This window comes from Canis aureus, chromosome 27 (assembly GCF_053574225.1).
Source record: "Canis aureus isolate CA01 chromosome 27, VMU_Caureus_v.1.0, whole genome shotgun sequence".
In the NCBI taxonomy this organism is placed as follows: domain Eukaryota; kingdom Metazoa; phylum Chordata; class Mammalia; order Carnivora; family Canidae; genus Canis; species Canis aureus.
In genome coordinates this window covers 38,079,612-38,106,687 of record NC_135637.1, presented here as the reverse complement: position 1 = coordinate 38,106,687, position 27,076 = coordinate 38,079,612, and the positions used below count along the sequence as shown (strand labels likewise).

The window sequence follows — 27,076 nt, the reverse complement described above, 5'->3', positions numbered from 1 at the left end:
AAGAGAAGTATTTATGAAAATCAAATGCAGTATGTTGTATTTTGTACAATGCTCCAGGCACACTGCTTTCTTCTTCCTCTCATAGGTTTGAATCTACCCCAAGTAGAAGATAACAGGCTAACAGAGGATGGAGTTCTGTGTGTACTCAGTAAAATTGTTACATTATTTAGCTCTTGTATAAAGACTCAGAGTTCAGTAATTTAGACAAAATTGATCACTTTTAGCATCTTGGAGTCAAAATAAATCATTAAGATCTGTTGTGCTTTATTTAGTTCATGATTAATTAATATACCCAGACCATTTTTGGAGGAATTTTTTTCAGCTGTGGTCTAAAGCAGTATCCTAATGTGCTCCTACCTTTATTTCTGTGGATATTTAAAAAGACAAAAAGAAATTTATGAGCAGATGCTGTTGATGAGACTATATTTTACTGATGGTTCCATTTGCATTTTATGCTGAAACAGCGTTAGAAAGCTTAGATTAAAGGGATAAAGATTATGGGTGTAAGATTATGAACCTTTTTTGGCAGGAATTTTTATTTTAAAAATGATAAAACAGAGGCCCAGAAAGATGAAGTGCTTTGATTAGGATTATTCAAACAGTGACTGATAGCATTCAGAGTAAAATTTGAGTCCCCTGCACATTGTTGAACTTTGTTCTCTGCTATCTTGGAGCTGCAAAGGAACTTTGAGACTGTTCAGAATTAATCTCTTGTATAGGGACACGCTCTCCCAAAATGGGCCTATTTTGACAAGGCTCCTCAGTTTATAGCCTTTTTTTTTTTTTTTTTTTTTTTTAAACTGACGCTCAGGCATTTAGTGGACCCAACTTAAGGAGAATAAAGACAGCTTGAAGTTGTTAGTCTTGTAAATACAGTGCTGTGGGTGTCCTTTAAATCTTTGACAATTTAATTTTCTGAAAACTTCCAGATATATCACATGTTTATTTAATGGTTAGGGTGCTGGTGAAATAATGTGTTTTTAACCTTTAATAAGTATAGTTTCATCATGAGAAATGAGCTAAGCTGAACATGGTAAAGCTGTTGTTACACAACTGTGGAAGTCTTCCAGGGAAGTAAGTATCTTAACTGAACCATTATTATAGGAGATACATATATTTTATCAATTTTTCCATTTATATGGCATTTAATATTATTAAAACTGTCTTTAATGTGACTTTGCTTATATCCTTAATTTCAGCTATAGGGAAACATTCAGAAGAAAGTTGTGTTCTGGTGATAGTGATATCGGAGGTTATTGTTTCTTTTTTTTTTTTTTTTTTTTTTTTTTGGAGGTTATTGTTTCTTTTCCTCCTTCTCTTTCTCCACATCCCTCCTTTGTCCCCCTCACCCTTTCCCACCTCCTGATCCCCTACTCCTACCCACTCTTGTTTTGAAGAAAGAAGAGCCAGTTGTCCTGTTTTAGCGGAGAACTTGTGGACTTGGCAGGGACTCTCAGAGTCATCTGGTGCAGTCTTGCCATTCCCTCGGCAGGCTCGGTACAGATGAGATGGCCGAGTGGTTGGTGCCAGCGGACCGGACAGTGTGCCTTGTGTTAGTAATACCCCAATAATACTTCAAGTTTGGAGTGTTGCGCAGAAGCTAGAGCACAACTGACACCTCCTCTAAGGAAGCATGTTTTCTGAAGGCACAGTAACTGCTTGTGAGAAGGAAGAGTCCTTCTTTCATTCAATAATTTAGAAGAAGGCAACGATGTTACACTTCCCTAAGAGTCATTCCTTTGCAGATTTGATCCTTTTACTTTATGAGTAAAAGCCACTGTCAGCAGTTCCCTATACACCTCCACCCCCACCCCGCCCCCAAAGAGCCTGGTGCAGGGCAGCTCGCAGAGCTGGTTCCTGCCAGTCCTATGCCTCACACTGTCTCTACTTACGCTTACGTATCAGAATGATCATTAACCCACAGGATTTATTGTAAACTGAATGAAAGAGATAAAGCATCCTGCTAGTGCTTGTAAGTATATATTTTGGCAAGATTCCCCAAATATCTGAATTCAAAGAGGCAAAATTTCTACATGACAAACTTACCCAGAATTTCTGCTACTCCTCTCTCTTTCTGTTGCCTTTCCTCACCCTTCTAGAATGGTGGCAAGTAAAGTAAGCATTAATACTTACTTTCTTTGATTAAACTCTTAGAGAAAAAAATTGAGCTCTTGATTTCTTTTTTGTTTTGTTTTCAAAGCAATTATTAGAGATAAAATTCATATATATTATGATCTCTGTACTTGAGTTCATTAGCTTATCTGTAATGAAGACTTAAACTTTCTAGAAATAATAAATATTAACTTTATTCTGAGTGATCCCAAGAAGAGGAAATTTTCTAGTTTGTCTGAGGAATGAATTTTTATGTCCTGATGATATAGTCAGGTTATGTTTTCTAGTTACTTACTAAATTTCCCCATATGATAACCTATTAAAATTTTCTCATTTTTCTCCTTACTTAAACTTTAATTCTTCTCATTTTCAATAAAAACAAAACAAAAAGAACAACTCCTAATATAACAATCTTATTTTTTCTAACATATTAATTCTTTTGGGCTAAACTGTGTTCCTCTAATACATGGTATTTAAGCCTCTTATACAATTTACATATTCATTAAATTATAAGATTTTTATATCTTGAAGAACTTTAGCAATGATTTAGTTTAGACCTATTCTGATATAAATGATCAAATAAATCTGTGATGATCAGTCTATCCGAGGTCATTTCATCTGTCTGTGTAATGACTCAAACTATCTCTTAACCTCAAATCTAGTATTCTTTCTACAGTGCTCTGTTCTCTTGTCCCAATTATTACTCTTTATTATTTTGATCCCCAAAGTAGAAATAGAAATTTAAAAAAGAAAAAAAAAAGTAGTTATATTATAATGCATTAGAACTCTTTCAGTTTCCACTCACAGAAGCCCAACTCAAAGGAGCATAAACACAGGAGACATTTATACTGGCTTATATAGCCTAAAGAGCTCTGGCCCAGACTTAGATGCCTAACAGGTATGGGTAATCTCTCTCGGCTCTCCCATTTTCTCTCTGTATGCTTTATTTTCAGGGAGGCACTATGCAAATAATAGCCAGGTATGACTCCTAGTCGTTCCAGGTTTACATTCTGTCTACTTGAATAACTGCAGTAGGAGGGGAATTACAATTAGAGCAGAAATTCCTAGATTAGGTTCTGATTTACCTGGATTCGAGTATGCACCCATCCCTGAACCAAACATTCCGGCTGGAGGCTTGGGACATATATCTGATGCTGAAGAATAGAGCCCATCCCACCTCCACAAAACCACAGGGGGAATGACAGCTTCCCAAGGGGGAAAGGGATGAGGTACAGAGACAACAGTGCCAGTGGTCTGCTCTGTATTAGTTGGAAGGATTCTGTGGTTCATGCAGCACTGTTATTGATACATTACTTACAATAAGTTTCATGGAACCAAAGCACCAGAATAAACTTTGGAGACTCTTCATAAATGGGAAAAACAGTGCTCAAACAGGTCATGACTTCTTTTGCATTACCTTGTAAGTTTGTGTGCTGTTAGTAAAACCCAGGACATTGGAGTTTAAAGTTCTAGAATTAGAGTCATATTTAGATTCAAGTCTGGGTTTTGAACAGGATAATTATGTGCACCAGGACTGTTTTCTTATCCTTGAAATAGAAGTGATAGTCTCTGTCTTACAAAGTTCTAGTATATATAAAATGTCTGGCACTTAGCTTAATATATAAGAACTACTGTTACATGTTGTCACTGTAATGATGACCATTCCTAAGAGCTATATTTCTTCCTTTGTTGAATTACTTTTCCTGTAATAATCTTGTTGTGAACATTCTGAAACAGATTTTCAAGCTTCAGGCAAAAACTATTATTTTAAAACATTGACATTATTTCTGAGTTTGGAAGTGCCAGTGAAGTTTACTGAAGTAGAAAAATACTTTTTTAAATGAGGAATCTGGATTGTAATCATTTTAGAGAAGATGATTCAAGGGTACAGAATATGAGCAAAACCTTTCATATCTTGTATTGTGCTGTATCCAGGTTGAATTCTGGCTTGGAAGTACTAGGACAGTGTTCTAGGTTTGAGAGATGTGTATAACCTATACTTCTAAGTTTCTGGGTTTTTTAAAGAGATTAGTCATATACAAGAGACTTACATAGAACAACTCAGGTTAGAAAAATAAGTGGTTCATTTAAGATACATTGGGCAAATGTAAATTTTAAAAGAAGATGACAGGATATCATTATCAGAGTGCATTTACAACAAAATGTATAAAACTAGATCAAGAATGTCAGTTTATATTAACACAGGGTACACTCCAGATTATGAAGATTTATCAGTTAGTTACGAACTCTTATGTGCTAAATGTAACATCAAATACAGTAAGCAAAAGCTGGAAGAAATGGAGAAAAAATTGGTGGAAAAGCAACAGTAATAGGAATCTTTACTTGAAGATCAAGAAGGTTCAAAATAAGATACATAGATGGCTTGAATAATACAATAAAAATACCCCACAAAATGTATCTTTTTTCTTTTTTTGTCATCCAGAAATCAGTTACCAAGTTTAATAATTCATTAGGTCAGCTGCAAAGAAAATCTCATCTCCAAGTAGAAATAGGTCAACCCCATTCCTTGATTATAATTCGGAATGGCTAGACATTTTTTTTTAATATATAATTTTGTTTTTTTCCCTATGCTTTTAAGGATTGTATTTATTTATTTGAGACAGAATGCAAGCAGGGGAGGAGCAGAGGGAGAGAAAATCTCTAGCAGATGCTGCACGAATGAGGAGCCTGACACAGGGCTTGATACCACAACCCTTTCGACTTGAGCCGAAACCAAGAGTTGGATGTTTAACTGACTGAACCACCTAGGCGTCCCCAGCTAGGGACTTTTTTTTTTTTTTAAAGTTAAATCAAATCAACCATTTGGAAATTTAAAGCCAGTTACTTACATAATTTTGGGTCAATGGGGGAAATACAAATATATTTTAGAGATTATTAAGATAATAACCAGTAGGAAAGAGGGATTAATAAAGATTGTGAATTTGCAAACAGTAAACCACTTCAACTAATAATTTCAAACGCTGATTATATGAAAATGCCAATCAAATCAATACATCTCTTTTAAAGCTCTTTTCAAGGAACAAGAAGAGAAAGGGGAAACACAAATTATACATTAAGTTTGAGAAAGGTGACAACTACAGTGTGGAGGTAACAAAATTATATTTAGGTCTGTGCTAATGAATTTAAAAATTTCAATGGGAAATAAGCAATTTTCAGTGAACATCATTGCTTCAAGGTGAAATACAAAATTTGAGCAGACTCTCCAACAATGAAAATGTGTAGGAGCCCTCAACATGTACCTAATCTGAATTGTATTTCAGGTGGCTGCTATCCAGCCTGGAAGTATCAAATAATTCTGTTATCTAGTTGGTCTAGGTGTTAGAAAATATATAAGACTTCCAGACTGCTTGCAGATTAATGTCCTTAATTTGATAAAGATAGCATACTTAAAAAAACAGCAAGTATGATATGGGAGAAATTAGTACTTTGGTTTGGTCAAAAGTAAAAGCACATTTAAGGTTGTTGTGAGAGATATGAGTGGAAAAGAGGTTGGGCTGTATTTTTATGTTATGGAATTACAGTGTGTGATACATTTTCTTATTTGAGTAGTCACTGAGAAACCATATAGCATTATGAATTGTTAGTGTGATTAATCTTACACTTTTATCAAGTTAATCAAAGAGGAGTATAAAAATAGTTTGGAGAGAAGATAAATCAGAGGCTGATAATCATTTGGCTATTGCAACATTGCAGGAGGTGACTGAATTAGAATTACCACACAAAACTAGAACTGGTATTTTGAGAGGTATGTCAAAGTCTGGATTTTGGCATCTGAATAGATGTGAAGAAATCTACTAAGAGTATTCTAAATGAATTTGACTTCTAGTGTGCTTTCCATTTTGTACATCCTGTGTGTGTGTGTGCGCACGTGTGCATTGTGTGTATGTCCCAGGCAGTTGATCTGCTGACCAGTCTCTGTCTTTAGTCTGCTGCCTGGGGCTTTGCTGTAGTGCAAGGGTTTCTTTACCCTTCTTTTCTATAACCCTGTGTAGTTCACTGTTGCCTCTCAGGTTGTTTCCTTTACTCTTGCAGGATAGTATCAGTGGTTGAGTGTAAACTCTGGAGTTGGGAGTACTGGGGTGAAACTTAGTTCTGTTACTTACAAGATGTGTGACCTTAACTCATCTATAAAATGGTGTTACCAATAATACCCACTTGATGAGTACTAAATTATATTTATTAAGGTACTGAGAACAATGTGAAGAACATGGTAATAGTTCAATAAACAGTGGTGCTGGTGGTATTCAAAGAGGTTTGGGGCTCAGATGCCAGGGAATATAGTGAATATCATTCAATATAAATAATAGAGGTTGGTCCATGCAAGAATAGGAAAGCTTCAGTTTTTGGATATGTTGTATTTTAAGTGTTTCTGAAATTTCCAGCTGGAAATGTCCATTCCAGTGTTAGAAATTCTGGACTGGGAATTGGGAATAAAGTCATATTGAGAGATATAGGCTTTGGAGATAATGTATAAGATTGATAATTAAACTACTATAACAAAGGGGATTGATAAAGAAGGGCTTGCTCAGGTCAGATTTTTGAGCTGTGCCTACAGCTAGGGACGAGAAGAGAAGACATAGTAAGGGTAGGAGAAAACCTTAGAGAAGATCTCCTATCACAGAGGCAGAGAACTTTCTCAAACTTAATGTATAATTTGTGTTTCCCCTTTCTCTTCTTGTTCCTTGAAAAGAGCTTTAAAAGAGATGTATTGATTTGATTGGCATTTTCATACAATCAGTGTTTGAAATTATTAGTTGAAGTGGTTTACTGTTTGCAAATGAAAAAGGCAATGAAAAAGGATACAGAATGGGACTAAGCAAATAATAGGAAATAACTGTTAGTGACCATTAAGAACTATTGACCATTAAGAAATCAGCCTCATGATAACAGACTCCTGTGAGTTAAGGAGCAGAGGCTTACCTTTGAGAATTTATGTGGACAAGGAGGGTGACAATTTGAGAGAGATACAAGATTTGGAGAGAGAGTGCATTTTCAGTCTTTGAATTGTTTTGGATAAAGGATAAGGGTTACCTGAGCTGATTATTAGGAGGAGACAGGTAGAACAAAGACAAATGCCAGGGAGAGGATAATTAATAGAGCACTTGCGAAAATGGAACCTATGTTGACATGAACTCCTTACAAAATGGCCAGGAGTAAAAAAATTTTAAGATGGGAGAAGGGAATTTTGAGAGTATCCACACTGGATAACCTCAAGAGTTCCCAGTAAAATAGGAGCTAAATTCACTGAGGATGATGTCTGAGACAGGATTGGAAGAGAGGTGGTTTGAACATAGTGCTGCAGTCCTGGCGGTTGAGAGTTTAATAAGTGTGTACCAGAAGAACAAGGTATGGAAATGAAAGATTGGAAGTAGTAGGTGAGACTGAGTAAAGGCAGTAGCCCTTGGGAGGGAGGAGCACCACACATCTTCCCGGGCCTTTCCTCCTGGTCTGTTAACCTGAGGGAATCGAAGAAGCAGTGGCTGCTTTTTGAGATGATGGCCAGCAAGGTGGTGTGAAGTCGACCTGAAGAATGTCAAGTATAACTAAGATTAGAATGTTTTAAAAGTTACATTTGAGGAAAAAAGGTTACAAATATAAGATTGTCATTAGTGGTAGAGGGTGGAACTATACTTTGGGGAAATGGTTACAGACCAATTTGACTTTAATGTTCTTGGCTAATTTGAATGAAGAATGGAAATTTTGAAAACATGTAGTCATCTTTTAATCTCTAAGAGCTTTGAAGTTCAGCCTTCTTTTCATATGTATAAAATAAATTTTTGAAGATCATTAACATGTTCATTTCTTAGATTTTAAGAGATTTTAGTCTTTATCATCAAAATGCAGTAGGTAAAAACAGTTGTTTTCAGTATATGCATTCAGGAAATATTTGAAATGTAAAAATTGCAATATCAATTCAGTACAGTTTTATTCTTTTTATTTCAAAATCTAAATAACAGTGATTTATTACTGTTAATTATTTAGTAAGTGTGCATTGTGGCCATGAGAGATGAGACTAGAGAGAAGGATATAACTGAAGCCCGTGGTCCATACATAGTCTTCCAACTCTGTCTACATACAGAGTCTACATACAGAGTCTTCCAACTCTGTTATTTCTGCTAGTTTAATACATGGAATTTGAGGTAGTGCTTGGTAGGAATTGCAAAGTTAAACTATAGAGGTGAAATTATGCATATTTTGATAGTAAAATAATTAAATTTAAATTGTACTTTCCAGTGTTTCTCTTTGAATTGTGTCAGTAATTTGGTTCAGTTTATATTTACACACAAATTATTAATCCAGGGTTGACATCTGGTAGGTTCATATATTCTTTCTCTATACATTTGCCTTGCCCTTTTGGCAGAGATTAACTCACTATATAAATAGCTGCATTATAGGTGTGCTACCATTCGCTTGCTACTTGAGAAAAATTAAAGCTTTGCAAACCTTTTAATTATTCATACAAACTTATACCAGGAAGATAAAGAGGAAAATATCATCTATCATTCCACTAAACCCCAATAGACAACTTGATAGCTTGGTCTTACAGACTTCCATTGATTTAATTTCTTGAATTTTAATTTAATTTTTAGACTAAATCATAAATTCATATGGTTCAAAAAAGATTCCTTCCAGCCATCGTCCATTTGCTATTCTCCCCCTACCTGCTTTGCAATTCTGTGCTTTATCTTGATTAATATGAATGATAAGTTGTTTACTGAAGTAGTATTAAATAATGTGATACAATAAGTCATTTTAAGTTTAAACACTTTTCAGACTTTAATAATGATTTTCAACCTTAGTTTTTTATAGGAGCTTTTCACAGTAACACTATTTTACTACTGTTTCTTTAAGAAAATACTGTACACAGAACTAAAATTCCAGTTCTTCCAAAATTATACTCCAGATGTAGATAGGATTTGTAAAACTGCTAATTTTAGGATTTGTGTAACATTTTGTAGGTTTAGCATGCTTTTGTGTAAATGCATTTATTGTTTACTCCTCATAAGGATCCTGTGAAGAAGACAGGGTAGGTATTGTCTTTATTTTCCTGAGGAAACAAATCAGAGTTGGTATTTTGACTGTCAGCTTTCAACTCCAAGTCTTCTGATTGTGTGGTCTTTGCCCTATAGCCAGAATCTTAAATCATTTGTCCTGATTTGAAATGGCTTTTATACCGTTTTTGATGTATTTTTTTAATTGTAATGAAATCATGCTACCCTTAATTTATTTATTGTTTTAAAGATTTTTATTTATTTATTTGACAGAACACAAGCAGGGGGAGTGGGAGAGGGAGAAGCAGGCTCCCCGCTGAGCAGGGAGCCCAGTGTGGGGCTCGATCCCAGGATTCTGGGATCATGACCTGAGCCGAAGGCAGATGCTTAACCAACTGAGCCACCCAGGCTCCCCTCATGCTACCCTTAAAAAACAACAACAACAACAACAACAACAACAACAAAAACAAACCTAAGGATACTAGAGTGAATACCTGTTTACCTACCATTCTGTATATCGGTCTTTAAAGTCACATTAACGTACTTTATACTTTTCCCTACAGGGAAGAAAAGCATTTGTGTCCAGAGTGTTTAAACACATGCAGAGATTCACATGCCAATAATAACTTTAAAATATTGTAAATTCTTTTTTCTCTTGAATATACTTTTAAGTTTTCTGCGAGTAACTTTCAACTGTCAGATGGCTTCATGTTACTATTTACCTTCTATCTCTAAGTCAAATGCTTACACTTTCCTGAAATCAACACATGTCCTAGGGAAGGAGACTTCATACCTCATTTATTCAGCAGCATTAATGAATGCATGGCTGCACACACTAGATTTTTTCTTTAGATAGGGTTGGTTGTTTTTTTTAATAGCACATGAATTACGTTTTTTTGTTTGTTTTTTTTTTTTTGTTTTGTTTTGTTTTTTTAGCATTTGTAATACTTATATTTTCTCTAAACATGCTCTGTATGCCTGGTTTCTTCTGCAAAGAGATCTGTGCAGCTCAGGGACATCTCTTAAGCACCTCTGTTATGGAACTCCTGCATACATTTATGCCAGCTACATATTCCTGTTTTAGGGGGAGGGGGTCTAAGGCCATCACTTTTTGCTGCTATTTCTGTCTCTTAGAGGTACTCTGCCTTTATGTGTTCTGATTCTGACATGTTTGCCTGAAAAATAAGTAACCAAGCTTTTGAGGAATTACGTATTCAATACAAGTCCATAAATTTTTGCAGGAAGCCTTATGTGTAAAGAGCACAGCTGTAGTGCAGATGCTTTTGACAGTTATTTTGGATATGCTGTGGCCTTTGCTTATTGGGTTCATAGGTTGGAGCATTGTTGTTACCATTGAATAAATGAGGGTATTACAATAATTATATTTTAAGGGAGAAAAGTTACTCTGATACTTTCCTTTGTACTAATGTTGCTCTGATTTACTCTGTTGTTAAGCTGGATTTAAATATTAATCATTCAAGGTCAAATTTCTAATGTATATATGTTCTTCAGTGGGTACAACCCAGTTACCATAACAATTTAGTGAAATAACTATAATGGAATTTTTCTTTTGAATTTGGCTTTTCTTTTTTATTTTTTTTTTCTGTCCACCAGGGAGTAACTATTCCCAGTCAGAGGCGCTATGTGTATTATTATAGCTACCTGTTAAAGAATCATCTGGATTATAGACCAGTGGCACTGTTGTTTCACAAGATGATGTTTGAAACTATTCCAATGTTCAGTGGCGGAACTTGCAGTAAGTGCTCTAAATTTTCATCCTTCCAGTACATGGAACACTTTTCTAGACATATCTAGAAGTTTACATTAAAATTTAGAAAGAAATTTACCATACTTAATTATCCAGGGGTATATATTTCTGAAGTATCCAAACTAAGTAAGTAGCTCAGTAGTTTAGCACATTGGGCTAAGGAAGCCAAGAGCAATGGATTTTAATGTCTTAGAAGCTAAATTATACTTAAGAAAAAAATATTCTTTGCTGCCTCTACCAAATGCAGCCTAAATTGTAACCAGCTGACTAAAAAACCTATATCCCATTAGAGATCCAGCATCAGAGTGGCAGTGGGATTCATTAGTTTCCTGGTGTGGAGGCAGGGACCAATTCCTTCCTATCTTAGGACAGCTAGATGTTGATAGTAATGGTGACAGGGTCAATCAATACAGAGGAAGAAATTATAAGACATGGTGACCAGCTGAAGTCTGTCAAGTGAATAGGGTTGAGTCAAAGTGTGTATTAGAGACAACCTGGATGTAGATCCCAGTTCCTCCTGGCTCTGTCCTTACTGGATTATGTAACCCCAGATACACCATCTACCTGTCTTTGTATTTGCTCATCAGTAAAATGAAGATACTTTGACATCTGAAACTTTCTAGATATGTACTAAATAGAGGTCATGTCGGTGATGCCTGCCTCGCACTGATTTCCCTCTTACCCTAACCTCTGTGAGCCTCCCTCAGTCGCCCCTGTCCTGTTTTGCTTCTCTTCTATTCTAGACTGATAGAAGCTTTCATACTTGATACCTTAGACCCAACTATTGTTGCTCTTTCCTGTAACGGGATTTTATATCAGTTTCTTCCTGGCAGTGATCAGTCATGTGTTCTTGTTTAAGAAATACGTTTCATTTATTTAGAGGCAATTTTGTGGTTTGTAGATAAGAAACTACTATAGTATTTCTTCTAATACCTCGAATAGTATTTCAGTGAGATTTTGTAATTTGCTAATGATTTTCGGTTATCTTTAAGTTTTGCTTCTTTGCTTCTGATTTATGTGATTAACAAATTTCTATCCTTAAATTAACCTATACTGAGGAAATTAATTTCTTGGTGGTTTTCATCTTTCTTATTTAGGTATAATCCCCTTCATTGTATCTTGCTTGTGTTCTTAGAGCTGGACAACTTTATCATAGGCCACAGATTTATTAATATAGCATGTTATAGGCTTCTAGGAGACCTCATTGATGGTTTCGTCCTCTCAGTACAGTTTTTTTAATTAAAAAATTTTAAGGGATCTCTGGGTGGCGCAGCGGTTTAGCGCCTGCCTTTGGCCCAGGGCGTAATCCTGGAGACCCGGGATCGAATCCCACGTCAGGCTCCCGGTGCATGGAGCCTACTTCTCCCTCTGCCTATGTCTCTGCTTTTCTCTCTCTCTCTCTTTCTGTGTGACTATCATAAATAAATAAAAAAAAATTTTTTTTAAATGTCTCTCATGAATAAATAAATTCACAGAGAGAGAGAGGCAGAGACACAGGCAGAGGGAGAAGGAGGCTCCACACAGGGAGCCTGATGTGGGACTTGATCCCGGGACTCCAGGATCATGCCCTGGGCCGAAGGCGGGCGCCAGACCGCTGAGCCACCTAGGGATCCCTGTCTCTCAGTACAATTTTTAAAAGTGCTGATAAAAAGGCACAGTACAAGGGACTGTGGTCCCTGGCAATGTTGTAGTGCCCCATGGTGACAGGTGGGGTTGCTACACTGCTGGTGAGCACAACACGATGTATACACTTGTGGGATCACTGGGTTGTTTCCCTTAAACTGATGCAACATTGTGTGTCAACTATATGTCAAAAAATAATGAGATTTTGGATAAACAAAAAGACTTCTAGATGCAAGGCACTGGAGTAACAGAGATGATTGACATGGGAACTTTACAAATTCATAGAAGGAAAAAGAAAGGGAAAATTCTCGCTTGTTCTAAAGGATAGGTACCAGGTGTAAGGGCCAAAAGAAAGGTACAACATCTTAGGGAGATAAAAGAATAAAAACACTCCATTTAATCGTCTTCGAATCTAGTGTGATTTTTTTTTGTTTTGTTTTTTTCCCTACTTTGGCCTCTAGCAAAAAATCTATCAGCTCTGTTCTGCCTGCCTATACTTAAACAGTGTGGGGGTTTTTGTTTTGTTTTTGTTTTTGTGTTTTACCTCTTAACATTGCATTTAAACTAAAAATTACTGACTACTGAAAACTTTTTCTTCTTCTTTTTTTTAATTTAAATTTATTTTTTATTGGTATTCAATTTGCCAACATACAGAATAGCACCCAGTGCTCATCTTGTGAAGTGCCACCTCAGTGCCCATCACCCAATCACCCCCACCCCCTGCCAACCTCCCCTTCCACCACCCCTGGTTCGTTTCCCAGAGTTAGGAGTCTCTCATGGTCTGTCCCCCTTTCTGATATTTCCTACTCATTTTTTCTCCTTTCCCCTTTATTCCCTTTCACTATTTTTTATATTCCCCAAATGAATGAGACCATACAATGTTTGTCCTTCTCTGATTGACTTACTTCACTCAGCATAATACCCTCCAGTTCCATCCATGTCGAAGCAAATGGTGGGTATTTGTCGTTTCTAATGGCTGAGGAATATTCCATTGTATACACAGACCACATCTTCTTTATCCGTTCATCTTTTGATGGACACCGAGGCTCAAAAAAAAAAAAAAAAACTTCATTACTAATTTTCTAGTTCTCCATTTATGCACTGTGATTTAATACTATGTAATGAAGCTATATTATAAGTAATACATAATTGAATGGGATGCTATATGTATAAATTATAAATGGTGTATTCAGAAAAATAAAAGTTTTGGGGGTTGTCAGATAGTTTCATGGAGGGGATCCAGCTCTTCACTGAGCAGTGGAGAAGTATACTGTTAGATTGGCATTGAAACTGAAGGATTACAGGCAATAGGAAGTAGCCTGACTTAAGGCATAGCAGTAGGAAATGAACTGGACACAGAACAGAAGAGGGTGGGTTGTGTGGCTGGCTGTCAGAGGACCCTGAATTGGGATATCAGACCCGATTTGAGAGATACTCTGGCAGTACTAGAGGCTTACGCTCTGTTTTAAGTCTGGCTGTGTAGGAAGTGGTAATTGCAAGATGGGGGGCTAGTGGTAGAAAGGATTCCGGTTATGGGACTTGCCATAAGCCAGAAGTGCTTTGCTAAGGCATTCACGTGGGATTTGATTGCTTTTTCCTTTGCCGTTTATATCTAAATATATTGTCAGTTTTGATTCTGGCCATGTGAATAATTCCCAGAAAAGGGATGAAGGAAAAATGAATCTCACTGAGACTTGGAGACATGAATGTTTTTGGTTTTAAACCTGTTTTGGTCAGGTGCAGTTGAGCTGTTGATGTGAAGATCCTCAGTGGGTTCTCAAAGGTGTGGGTGAGAGAGAGAGATGTGGTATTTTGGAAAGCACCAGGCAACAGACAAAGTAGTAACTAGCCTTCTGTGTTAATCAGGTACGGGGCTAGAGGGTGGGAAGGGAAAAAGAACAGGACGACTGAGACATGGTGGGTTCTGAGTCTGGGTTCAGGAGGAAGATCAGGAGCAGTGAGGAAGACAAAGAAGCTTCTGCAAAGTTGTTGGGGATCAGCAGCTGGTTTCTTACTGGATTATAGTCCTAATATTCCTAAATAAAGAAAAAGTTACTATACTCTTTACATCTAAAAGGGTTGAAACATTAGTAAAAGATGATCAGTGTGATTTTTCTGTCAATACACAATACAGCATATCAATATGCATATATCAGAACAGTTTAATTCTGATTTTTGTTTATCAGATATTGACTTACATTTCTTTAGAACACAGTCCTATTAAAGAGAAAATACTGTGTGTCTTAGAGGTCAGCAGAACCATGCTGATGTTGGACTTCTGATTAGTTAAGTCTTAGAGATCTAAGATGGGAAATGCATATTGTAAAGGAAATGATTTTCTCTAGTGATTTGAGGGAATCTTTTCCACTTATTTTTATTAAAACCGTTTAGCTTAGTTTTTGGGGCAAATTCTAAGTAATACTGATTTGTAATTAGCTTATGGATTGATCATACAACTGTAGAATTCCTGAAACACAGTTTAGATGTAGTTAAATTGATACCTGGCTTATACAGTTAATATGCTTTTGAAAGTTTTGAAATCAGGATTATCAGATTCTGAACTAGTGTGGTTTGAATTAATAAGATTACAAGTCATTTTCATCCTGGCTGATTTTTATCAAAGCTTTGAAATCATATCTTTTTGTTTGCTTCTTCAAGCTAGACTTCCTAGTGAAATTTTCAGAATCACATAGTCTTATAAAATGGCTCACTGTACTTTGAACCTTGAGTCAAGGAAGTGAAAATGATTGACAGATTGTTAGTGTAATGTTTCCCCTTTTTGAAGTACCCTTTTTCTCATGATAAATGCCTCACAAATTCATATTAGAAAAACTCACTAGGTAGGCTGTTATCAAACCTATTTATTATGTGAGTGCTGATGCTGCTTTAGATACTTCACAGATGAGCCAGCACATCTGTATTAAACTGAAAAATGCATCTAGATTGGATAAGCCTTTTACCTTTTTCTCACTTGTTGGTCATGTTGATAAACAATGTGATACTTCTTTTTGCATCTTTAAGGATGATGCCTTTTGGTGTTGAGGATTTTATGCCTGTTTATAAGTGTGTGCATATTTCATATATATATATGTATGTATGTATGTATGTATGAAATTTTTCATGTACTTTTTGCAAGCTTAGAATTGTATTTCTTAATTGTCTTGGCATATTTCTTTCAAGACCCACTACTTAGTCATAAGGTTAATCACTAACACAATATAATCCTTCCCTTTACTTTAAAACAGACAGGGGCCACAGCCAAAATACTTGTTAATGAAAATGGAGTGTGTTTTGGAGGGAGGAAGATTGTGCTACAGTTTGTGCTTGAGTCTGTTCTATTTCTTTGCAGACATTTCAAATCTTTTTCTTCCTGTTTCTTATGATGATGGCTTTATAATAACTTTAAGAAATAAAATGTGAACTATAGGTAAAATAAGTAATGGTTGATATTTTTATGAATATTGAGTCTTGTGTTTATAGGATTTATTATAATCTGTTATAAATTATATGCTCATGCGTCTTGTGAACATGTAATGATTTGTATTTTGTGGTTTTTGTTACATGGTAGAGACTTTAAAATACTGCAGCAAGTATCTTTTTTTACAGTTACTTTCTTTGCAGTTCATAGATATACCAGAAAATTATTTTAGCCTTTTAATTATGAATCTAATTTATATTAGATTTTTAACATTTTAATGTTAAAGTTTTGCTGTTATTGTAGTGCCAGAGTCTACTGTGGGGAGTTAGTATTTGTGAAGTAGAACCAGTGAATAAAACCTTGCGTTGAAGATTGAAATTAGGGAAACTTTTGTACTGATTATATTTTCGAACTTTTCTTTTTCATTGATTTGTTTTAGATCTGGGTTAAAGACTCAGAATTACTATATTATGTGTTTTGCTAATATTAACCATTAAAATGGTGTTTGACAGTTTGACATTTGAAGGCATTTCCAGTGAAATGATGCTAACGTGTATTTAACCGTGCAGATCCTCAGTTTGTGGTCTGCCAGCTAAAGGTGAAGATCTATTCCTCCAATTCAGGACCCACACGACGGGAAGACAAGTTCATGTACTTTGAGTTCCCTCAGCCATTGCCTGTGTGCGGTGACATCAAAGTAGAGTTCTTCCACAAACAGAACAAGATGCTAAAAAAGGTTTGTACTTTTATTGGGAACAATATCCCAAATCACTGTATTTTGTATAGTAACCTCAGAACTTTAGCTTAAAATATTTAGGTAGACGGGAATCATTCTGTAAGGAGAGATTACAGGCTATATTTTGTGCCTAACCATCTGGTGAATTGTAATTGGTTTTCTGTTTGATCTGCACACGCTTTGCTTACTTGAGCATTGATGAGCCATTATAATGGTAACAAATCTTATTAGGGGAAAAGTCCTTATGGCGTTGTAATTTTAGATGAATTTTCTGTAAGTTAGGTTATGCAGAGAAATTTTGTAAAAATGTTAAAGATTCTGTACCCCCTTAAATCTGTTATAATCTGGGACTCCTCGGTGGCTCGGCAGTTGAGCGCCTGCCTTTGCCTCAGGGCATGGTCCCGGGGTCCTGGGATCAAGTCCGCATCGGGCTCCTTGCATGGAGCCTGCTTCTCCCTCTGCCTGGGTCTCTGCCTCTCTCTCTGTGTCTCTCATGAATAAATAAATAAAATCTTTTTAAAAAAAGTTATAATCCTTTGAGAAAGAATGATCAATTACCAAGGAAAAGCTAGCAAGGGGCCCTGAGTTTATAAAAGATTTGGTCTCTATGTATAAATAAGCTCTGTCCCATGGTATTATTGTGTGATGACACTTTCCCCCATTTTGGTTTGTTTCTCGAGACCAGATCATTTCATATTTAGCTTCCTCAAATTTATCGAATATTTTGATTTTTAGCTTAGGAGAGTGATAAGTATGCAAAGGAAGTAATAAAGAATGAAAAAATGTATTAAATGTGCAGGTTTAGAAAGTGAGGTTTGCATCTTACTGAGCCATAGTTAGGTAATTCAAGAGCTAATTCTTTTTTTTTTTTTTTTTTTTATTAAAGATTTCTTTATTCACGAAAGACCCAGAGAGAGAGAGAGAGAGAGAGGCAGAGACACAGGCAGAGGGAGAAGCAGGCTCCACGCAGGGAGCCCGACATGGGACTCAATCCCGGGTCTCCAGAATTACGCCCTGGGCTGAAGGCAGGCGCTTAAATGCCGAGCCACCCAGGGATCCCAAGAGCTAATTCTTAAACTCTCTTGATTTAAAATATTGTGTGAACATAAAAGTAAAGTGAGTGTACCTTAGGTGGCATAGTAATGAACAAAAATACTAGCTTTGTATGTTGTTACTGCCTCAATAAACATTCCACATAGTATATTGCCAATCTTTAGACATTCTCAGTAATAGGACTGATTTAGTTTTCCCAATATTTAGCTTTTTTTTTTAAGAAAAAGATGAAGTTTCATTTATTACAAAAATTTTAAGCTCTACCTTGACTTATCTGAAGAAATACTATTTTCTATATCCAGAATCCACATAGCTGGGAAATTTACAAAATGTTAAACTCTTATTTTTTCACTAGAAACCCATTTCCTGCCTATTCTGTATAAATGAAAGTTAAATATATCTTGATAACTTTGGAAAATAATTTTTTAGTAGTCCGGGAAGTGTTAGCTAGTGTTTAAAATTAAGGTATTTTTTCTTTTCTATTTGTTATAAGACTGGTACATGTAAATTTTTATTTTTTTATTTAAAAAAAAATTCATTTATTTAATTAGGCTCCACACCCAGCATGGGGCTTGAACTCATGACCCTGAGATCAAGAGTACATACCAACTGAGCTAGCTAGGTGCCTCTAAAATGTTATATTTTATATTTAAAACAGACACCTGCATCACTGTCTCCCTGTATCTTTAGTAGGAGTGTATAAGTTCTCACTTTTAGTTACCATGTGTACATTACTTTAATACATGTAAAATGGAAGATTAGATTAATATTTGTAATATATCATTAACTGGGATTACTTTACATATATTGCCATTTTATGTGATTTTCCCTGCCTGTTACAAATGTTGCTATGATTTAAACAAAAACAGGTTTAATATGATCAGTACCTAAACAGAATCCACATTTTTGGAGATTTAAATATCACTAGCTTATGTTCTTTTGACTCTAAGTAAAAGATATGTACAGTTACTAACTCAGTGACTTTGCTATAATAATTGAAATTAACAAATATATTTTTTTAAAGACTTACATACAGGATTACTAGGTACTATTAAAAGATAAAAAGTCAGGGTAGCCCTGGTGGCACAGCGGTTTAGCGCCGCCTGCAGCCCTGGGTGTGACCCTGGAGTCCCGGGATCGAGTCCCACATCGGGCTTCCTGCATGGAACCTGCTTCTCCCTCTGCCTGTGTCTCTGCCTCTCTCTCGCTCTCTCTGAATGAATAAATAAATAAATCTTTAAAAAAAAAAAAAAAAGTCAGTTAAACGTAGGATATTTAAGGGTCTTACCATCTTCCTGGGAAAATAGCAAAACTCAAAGGTAAGTTAGAATAACAGATTTAATGGCAATTTAAGGCACCAGGTAAATAAGATGTCACAAAGCTGCACATCATTAGCTGTCAAGTGACCCATACAGGCCAAATTCCAGTCATTAGAAGAAGAGAGAAAGAGAGAACATTTTATGTATTGGTCAGGAAGGGTTAGAAGTGATGAACATCTGTTGTGTTTTTTTTTATTATTAATAAGTAATTTTTTAATAGGCATTTTTTTATAACATAAAAAAGTCAGATTGCTTCTCTCCTTCCCCCATATTATGAACATTTTATTTTATTTGTATATCTTTTTATTGGAGTTCGATTTGTCAACATATAGAATAACACCCAGGACTATGAATGTTTTCAAACACATGCATTGTCGTGTAAGGAACTGAAGCCACTTAGTGTTCTTGTTGCTTCTGAAGTAGAAATGTATCTGCCGTGCTTCCTCGGGAAGTTGTGTTGACATTTCAAGAACCTTTGTTAAAGTAAATTTTGTAATGGTTAACTTGTTGAAACAGCATTAAACCCATATCTGATTATTTAATACACACGTACATACAAACTCAAAGCATTTTATAAAGCTAACATTAGACAAGAAAGGAAATATTTTACTTATGGTTTTAAAACAAAAGTAAGTTATCTTAGAACTTGTGGAATCACATTTTTGGTCTAAAATTTGAACAAAAGAATAAACATGTGTGAGTTAGATGCAACAGATAACCCACAGATTGCCAAGTGTTTGTAGGTTTGTCTTTATTCAGACTGTCAAATGACACGAGCCTTATTTTATTGACTTCTTGGGGCAAATGTTGAATATAGGTTATATGTTTTCTTCTTTAAAAACAATTTAAAATTTGTCTTTTTTTTTTTTAAAGGACAAAATGTTTCACTTTTGGGTAAACACATTCTTCATACCAGGACCAGAGGAAACCTCAGAAAAAGTAGAAAATGGAAGTCTATGTGATCAAGAAATTGATAGTATTTGCAGTATAGAACGTGCAGATAATGACAAGGAATATCTAGTACTCACTTTAACAAAAAATGATCTCGACAAAGCAAATAAAGACAAGGCCAACCGATATTTTTCTCCAAATTTTAAGGTCGGTTAAAGAAATTTTAAGGAAGTGGTGGGTGGCTCTTTGTGTGTGTGTGTGTGTGGGGGGGGGTTAGGTGTCTAGCTGGTGAAGGACTTGAATGAGTGAGTTTTAAGTATTATTTAGAAGCAATATTTAGGTATTAATAACTTGAGTTTCTAATAAGGATGTGCACACAGAGTCAAAAGTCAAAAAGCTGCCCCCCCTTTTTAATTTTTTTAAAAATTTTATTTATTTATTTTTTTTATTTTCTATCCCCCCCCCCTTTTAAAAACCTCTTTTGCTGCTTTTGTTTGGTGACATGTGGGGCAGGGATTGGGAAGGGAACTTCAGTTTATGGGATATGAAGTAGGAATGGGGGAAGAAAGAGGTAGAAGGGAACTCCATCATTTGTGAATGATTCATATGGGATGTTCTTAACTGTTCCTGAGTTTGTCCCTTTCCAATTTATTTTCAACTCCTCAAAGTGATCTTAAAATAGACATTGTGTCACTCATGTTTATACTTTTTAAAGACTTTGTGGTTTTTTGATACGACTTATAAGGACCTGCCTAACTGAGCACAGGCCTTCCTCCTACGTGAGCTCTCGCCATGTCCTCCTGCTGCTCTGAGACCCACCCATCCTGGCCTCTCCTCAGTTCTGCCAGAGGCTGAGCTCTCCTTTCCTCTCCCTGTACGTCTCCACCTGCCGCCGTTCCCTTGCCCTTCCCGCATTTGGCTACCCTTCCATGTGGTAGCCCTGACTTCAGGCCTGGTGCTCTGAGAGGCCTTCTCCCATCATCCTCCTGTTACTCCCTTTCTGAAGCTCTGTCTGCTTCCTCATATAATGGAATTATTTGGATCATTACTTATGTCTATATGTGATGTGTGTATTTCTATTCCTGTGCATTGATAAGAATTTTCCAGATTAAAAAATGTGATTTGTCAATGTTTTCCACTGGTAATTTGCTCTTTTTACCTTCCCCTTTCCTGTTTCTTGTTCTCTCTGACCTCCCCCCTTCCTTTCACCATACCTTCCTCCTTTCTCTCTTACTTTGCAAACATTCTCTCTTACTTGTTTTGCCTCATTCCATTTCTAGAACATGCGGCAAGTCTACCTTTAGCTGATAAGTATGAGAATCTTGCAAGTAATCATAAAAATAAAGGGGGGTTACATATTTTAAGTGAAAGTAAGTCCAGTACTAAGTGCCTTTACTTCTTACAGTTCTTTTAAGTGGTTAGAAGTATCTTTGGATACTATCTTTTGGAATCCGTGGGTTTCCATTACTATCTTTTACCTAAGTCTGCATTTTCCTTAATTAATAGCTTTTAAAGTGTGACTGCTGCTATTTTGTTTCCTTTTTTAATAAGATTAAATATTTATGTTTACAAATAAAAACTATTTCAATTATCAGTAAGCAGAGATATATGATGGTAAGTACTTATGAACAAAGAAAGTAGAAGTGGGATAGAGAATGACCTTGGTGTATGTTTTAGCTCAGTAGTTAAGAGAAGGTGACATTTCATCGGAGGCCTAAATGAGATGAGTGAGCTGTACAAATACCTGGGATGAGAGCTCTGAGACGGGAATAATTCTCATATGTTTGGGGAGCAGTAGATACGCAGTCGTTTTGACTAAAGCGTGGCAGTCGGAGTCTGAAGACATTGAGGTGTTTTCAGCAGAGGAAGGATGTCATCTGAATTTTGTCTTTAAAATGTAGACTGGAGGGGTGCCTGGGTGGCTCAGTCCATGAAGCATCTGCCTTTGGCTCAGGTCATGATCTCAGGGTCCTGGAATCGAGCCCCACATCGGGCTCCCTGCTCAGCGGGGAGCCTGCTTCTGCTTCTCCCTCAGCCTCTCCCCCCTGCTCATGCTCGCTCTCTATCTCTCTGTCAAATAAATAAATAAAAAAAATATTTTTTAAAATGTGGACTGGAGAGGAAAGTTAGGGAGAGGAGGCAAGAACAGAGATGGGAGGTGAGGTAAGAAGTTGCTACAGTGGTCTCTTCCAGACGGGAGATAGTGGTTGCTTGGACTAGCGGTGGCAGCGCTAGTGGGGCAGTGAGAAGCCATCAGAGTGGGTGGAGGTGGCATTCTACAGGTGGAACTGAAAGGATTTACTGATGGAACGGATGCTGGATGTAGGATGAGGGGAATTGATGCTGATTATTGGAAAACAGGGCAGGGGTTTCACGGCAGATCCTATCAAAACCTCACATCCACTACCTACTTGCCTTTCTGGGCCTTAGCTTCCTGTCCTCCCAGATGGAAATACCTGCCTTGTTGAGTTGTTTGACAGGTTACTCAGCACCGCCTGCAGAGGCCCTTAGATCGTTGTATGCTGTTCTTAACCTCGAGGGCTAATGAGATCCTAACCATCATTATTGCTCAGTGTTTTTATAATACTTGTATTTGTTTAGTATTATTTGTATCAGAAAATGCACAAAGATTCAGACAGGTAGTAAGTGAAACATTCTTTTGGAACTCAGCTGTTTTTCATTGAATTTTGTGTTTGAAAATACATTTTGTAAATGACTGATGAACTTCAGTCTCTGTGCATCTCTTGTGGAATTAGTTAATGCTTGCAGCTTCCGCTTATTAAAGACGAGTATGTTAACTAGTGTATGTTTTCAGTGTGTAACAAGAAAACCTAGAGGAAAACTGAAGAAGAGGGTCATTGAAAAGACATTGCCTTTTCGAGATCCTGTGTGCCACAGCACTTTTAAAAACGAACCTGCTAAAAATATGTATCTTTGCCAAGTAATTTAAGATTAGTCAGATTCCTGGACTTTCCATTTAAACTTTGCCTTTTTTTCTCTAGGTGAAGCTGTACTTCACAAAAACTGTAGAGGAGCCATCAAACCCGGAGGCTAGCAGTTCAACTTCTGTGACGCCAGATGTTAGTGACAATGAACCTGATCATTATAGATATTCTGACACCACTGACTCTGACCCAGAGAATGAACCCTTTGATGAAGATCAGCACACACAAATCACAAAAGTCTGAATTTTTTTTAATCAAGAGGGATAAAACACCATGAAAACAAACTTGAATAAACTGAAATTGGACCTTTTTTTTTTAATGGCAATAGGACATTGTGTCAGATTACCAGTTATAGGAACAATTCTCTCTTCCTGACCAATCTCGTTTTGCCCTATACATCCACGGGGTTTTGACACTTGTTGTCCAGTTGAAAAAAGGTTGTGTAGCTGTGTCATGTATATACCTTTTTGTGTCAAAAGGACATTGAAAATTCAATTAGGATAAATAAAGATGGCACTTTCCCATTTTATTCCAGTTTTATAAAAAGTGGAGACAGACTGATGTGTATACGTAGGAATTTCTCATTTTGTGTTCTGTCACCAACTGAAGTGGCTAAAGAGTTTTGTGATATACAGGTTCACATCCTACCCCTTTGCACTTGTGGCAACAGATAAGTCTGCAGTTGGCTAAGAGGAGTTTCTCGAGGGTTTTGCTACATTCTAATGCATGTATTCGGGTTAGGGGAACGGAGGGAGTGCTCAGAAAGGGAGATCTGTCATGCTGAACTCTGGACCATAGACCATCTCCAGCTATTTCATGCACCTTTCTTTAGCATGCTACAGTTATTAATCTGGACATTTGAGGAATTGGCCGCTGTCACTGCTTGTCGTTTTGTGCATTTTATTTTTTTTTAAAGCATATTGGTGCTAGAAAAGGCAGCTAGAGGGAGTGAATCTGTATTGGGGTACAGGAATGAACCTTCCACAACTTCTTCTTAAGAATCCACAAATGAAGGGATATTAAAAATAATGTGGTCATAGATGAGAAACACAGCAACAATGACTTAACCATATAAATGTGGAGGCTATCAACAAAGAATGGGCTTGAAACATTACAAAAATTGACAATGATCTATTAAATATATTTTTTTTCAGTTGTAACGACTGCTCCATCTCCTGTGTAATCAAGGCCAGTGCGAAAAGTCAGATGCTATTAGTACTACATCAGTCAACAACCTACACTTAACTTTATTAGTTTTCAATCATATACCTGCTGTGGATGCTTCATGTGCTGCCTGCAAGCTTCTTTTTTCTCAATTGAATATAAAATATTTTGTAATGCTGCACAGGAAATTTCAATTTGAGATTCTACAGTAAGCGTTTTTTTCTTTAAAGATTTATGATGCACTTACTCAATCCAATAGCTGTCAGCCGTTCCGCCCTTTTGACCTTACACATTCTATTACAATGAGTTTTGCAGTTTTGCACATTTTTTAAATGTCATTAACTGTTAGGGAATTTTACTTGAATACTGAATACATATAATGTTTATATTTAAAAGAACATTATTTGTGTTAAAAAGGAAATTAGAGTTGCAGTAAATTTTCAACACTGCACAAATAATAAGGCATTTACTTTTTCAGTAGAAATTGTCCCACATAACGCTTTTATCGGTTTTTATTGAAAGAATAGATTTTTTTTTTTAATGTGCAGTGTTGAATCATTTCTTCATAGTGCTAGAGTTAGGACTAGGGCTTCAATTTAACTTCTTAAATATCATATATTTGATATGCCCAGACTGCATATGATTCTAAGCAGAGTACAACTACTATTGTAAAGCTAATGTGAAGATACTATTTAAAAAAAGTTTTTCCCCCACAGAAATTTGGTGTCTTTCAAATTATACCTTGACCTGGAGACATTTAAATATCCAGCCAATTTATTTCTAAATGGTGTAAAATCTCATTTTCAATAACTTATTGGTGCTGAAATTGTTCACTAGCTGTGGTCTGACCTAGTTAATTTACAAATACAGATTGCATAAGACCTACTAGAGCAGCATTTATAGAATTTGATGGTAAATAAATTAGGCAGAACTTCATCTAAAATACTCTTAGTAAATAATGTTGACATGTTTTCCATACCTCATCCGTTTCATTCAACAAGTAAAATTTTTAAATTTTTAACAAAGCTCTTAGGATTTACACATTTGTATTTAAACATTGATATATATAGAGAATTCATTGACTGCTCATAAGTTAAATTGGTAAAGTTAGAGACAACTATTCCTAAGATCTCAGCATTGAAATTTATATGCCACCTTATCTTTCATAAAAGCTGAAAATTGTTGACTTAAAATGAAAATCAACTATTCATGTTTTGACGATAGTTATTAATACTGTTATTTGTTACAGTTTTGGGCACAGTATATTAAAACATAACTTGTGTTGTTCCAATATGTAACATGGAGGGCCAGGTCATAAATAATGACATTATAATGGGCTTTTGCACTGTTATTATTTTTCCTTTGGAATGTGAAGGTCTGAATGAGGGTTTTGATTTTGAATGTTTCAATGTTTTTGAGAAGCCTTGCTTACATTTTATGGTGTAGTCATTGGAAATGGAGATATGGCATTATATATATATATTATATATATATAAATATATATTATACATACTACTCTCCTTTATTTCAGTTACCATCCCCATAGAATTTGACAAGAATTGCTATGACTGAAAGGTTTTTGAGTCCTAATTAAAACTTTATTTATGACAGTATTCATAATTAGCCTGAAATGCATTCTGTAGGTAATCTCTTTGAGTTTCTGGAATGTTTTCTTACTTAGACTTTTTGGATGTGCAGCCGCTTACATGTCTGAAGTTACTTGAAGGCATCACTTTTTAAGAAAGCTTACAGTTGGGCCCTGTGCCATCCCAAGTCCTCTGTAGCTCCCCTCAAACATTTTTTTTTCCATAATTACTACAGGGCAGTTGAATAAATAGCATCACCATTCTTTGCTGTGGCACAGGTTATAAACTTAAGTGGAGTTTACCGGCAGCATCAAATGTTTCAGCTTTAAAAAATAAAAGTAGGGTACAAGTTACATGTTTAGTTTTAGAAAATTTGTGCAATATGTTCATAACGATGGCTGTGGTTGCCACAAAGTGCCTCGTTTACCTTTAAATACTGTTAATGTGTCATGCATGCAGATGGAAGGGGTGGAGCTGTGCACCTGCGTGGGGGCTTTAATGCAGTGTTGGGCAGAGTTGCCTTCTACCCTGCCAGTTCAAAAGTTCAATCTGTTTTCATATAGAATATATATACTAAAAATTCCAGTCTGTTAAACAGCCTTCCTCTGATTCAGCCTCTTCAGATACTCTTGTGCTGTGCAGCAGTGGCTCTGTGTGTAAATGCTATGCCCTGAGGATACACAAAAACATATGATGTGTACAGGATAATGCCTCATACCAATCAGATGTCCATTTGTTATTGTGTTTGTTAACAGCCCTTTATCTCTTAGTGTTATAAACTCCACTTAAAACTGATTAAAGTCTCATTCTTGTCATTGTGTGGGTGTTTTATTAAATGAGAATATTTAAATTGTTTAGATTTATTAACATTTTAAATAATGGGCAGCCAAATGTGAAAAGTTCTCTGTAAGTTTTGTGGGTTTTTTTTTTTTTTCCTGCTGTGCTTAAAAACCTGCACTTATAAAAACACGAGCCTTTGTCAGCTCGGGAGTAGAGTATCAGTCTACTCGTGTTTTGTTTTGTTTTTTTTTCTTTTCTTTCTTTTTATTTTTTAGTCTACTCGTGTTTGAGAGGCACTTTTCTTAGGGCTTTAGTCAACACTTAATTGTTTCAAGCACATTAAATAACATCCTAATCCTGAAAAATTCAAGATTCTTGGATTATTACTTTTTCTCTACCCCTCCCCCCGTCCCCCACAAGCCAGATAGATATCTGAAGATCATTCCCCTGCGTGGATTTGATACTTCAGATTTCAACTGGGTGACTTTTCCATTCTTTATAATTCTGTAGACAGCATGTGGGAAGCTTCATCCACTCATTGTGACTTGTGCCATGTAAAAACTGATGGTTGTGAATAGTCTAAAAGACTTTGTATAACCGAATTAATCTTGTTATTTCTAATATTCCTAAAAGTTTAAAGATGAAGGCATATCCTCCTTTAAACAGAA

At 36.1% G+C, this 27,076-nt stretch overlaps 1 protein-coding gene across 5 annotated transcripts in view; it reads left to right on the top strand.

Annotated features, from left to right (window-relative positions):
• PTEN (phosphatase and tensin homolog) overlaps window positions 1–26,443 on the top strand; it is an 87,587-nt gene extending 61,144 nt beyond the window's left edge. For all 5 annotated transcript variants that reach the window (XM_077874848.1, XM_077874847.1, XM_077874851.1 and 2 more), the window contains 4 exons: window positions 10,740–10,881; window positions 16,504–16,670; window positions 19,916–20,140; window positions 22,936–26,443. In XM_077874848.1, coding sequence (XP_077730974.1) covers window positions 10,740–10,881; window positions 16,504–16,670; window positions 19,916–20,140; window positions 22,936–23,121 — 720 coding nt within the window. In that variant the 3' untranslated portion in view covers window positions 23,122–26,443. The remainder of the gene's footprint in view (window positions 1–10,739; window positions 10,882–16,503; window positions 16,671–19,915; window positions 20,141–22,935) is intronic.
• The last annotated feature ends 633 nt before the right edge of the window (window positions 26,444–27,076 follow it).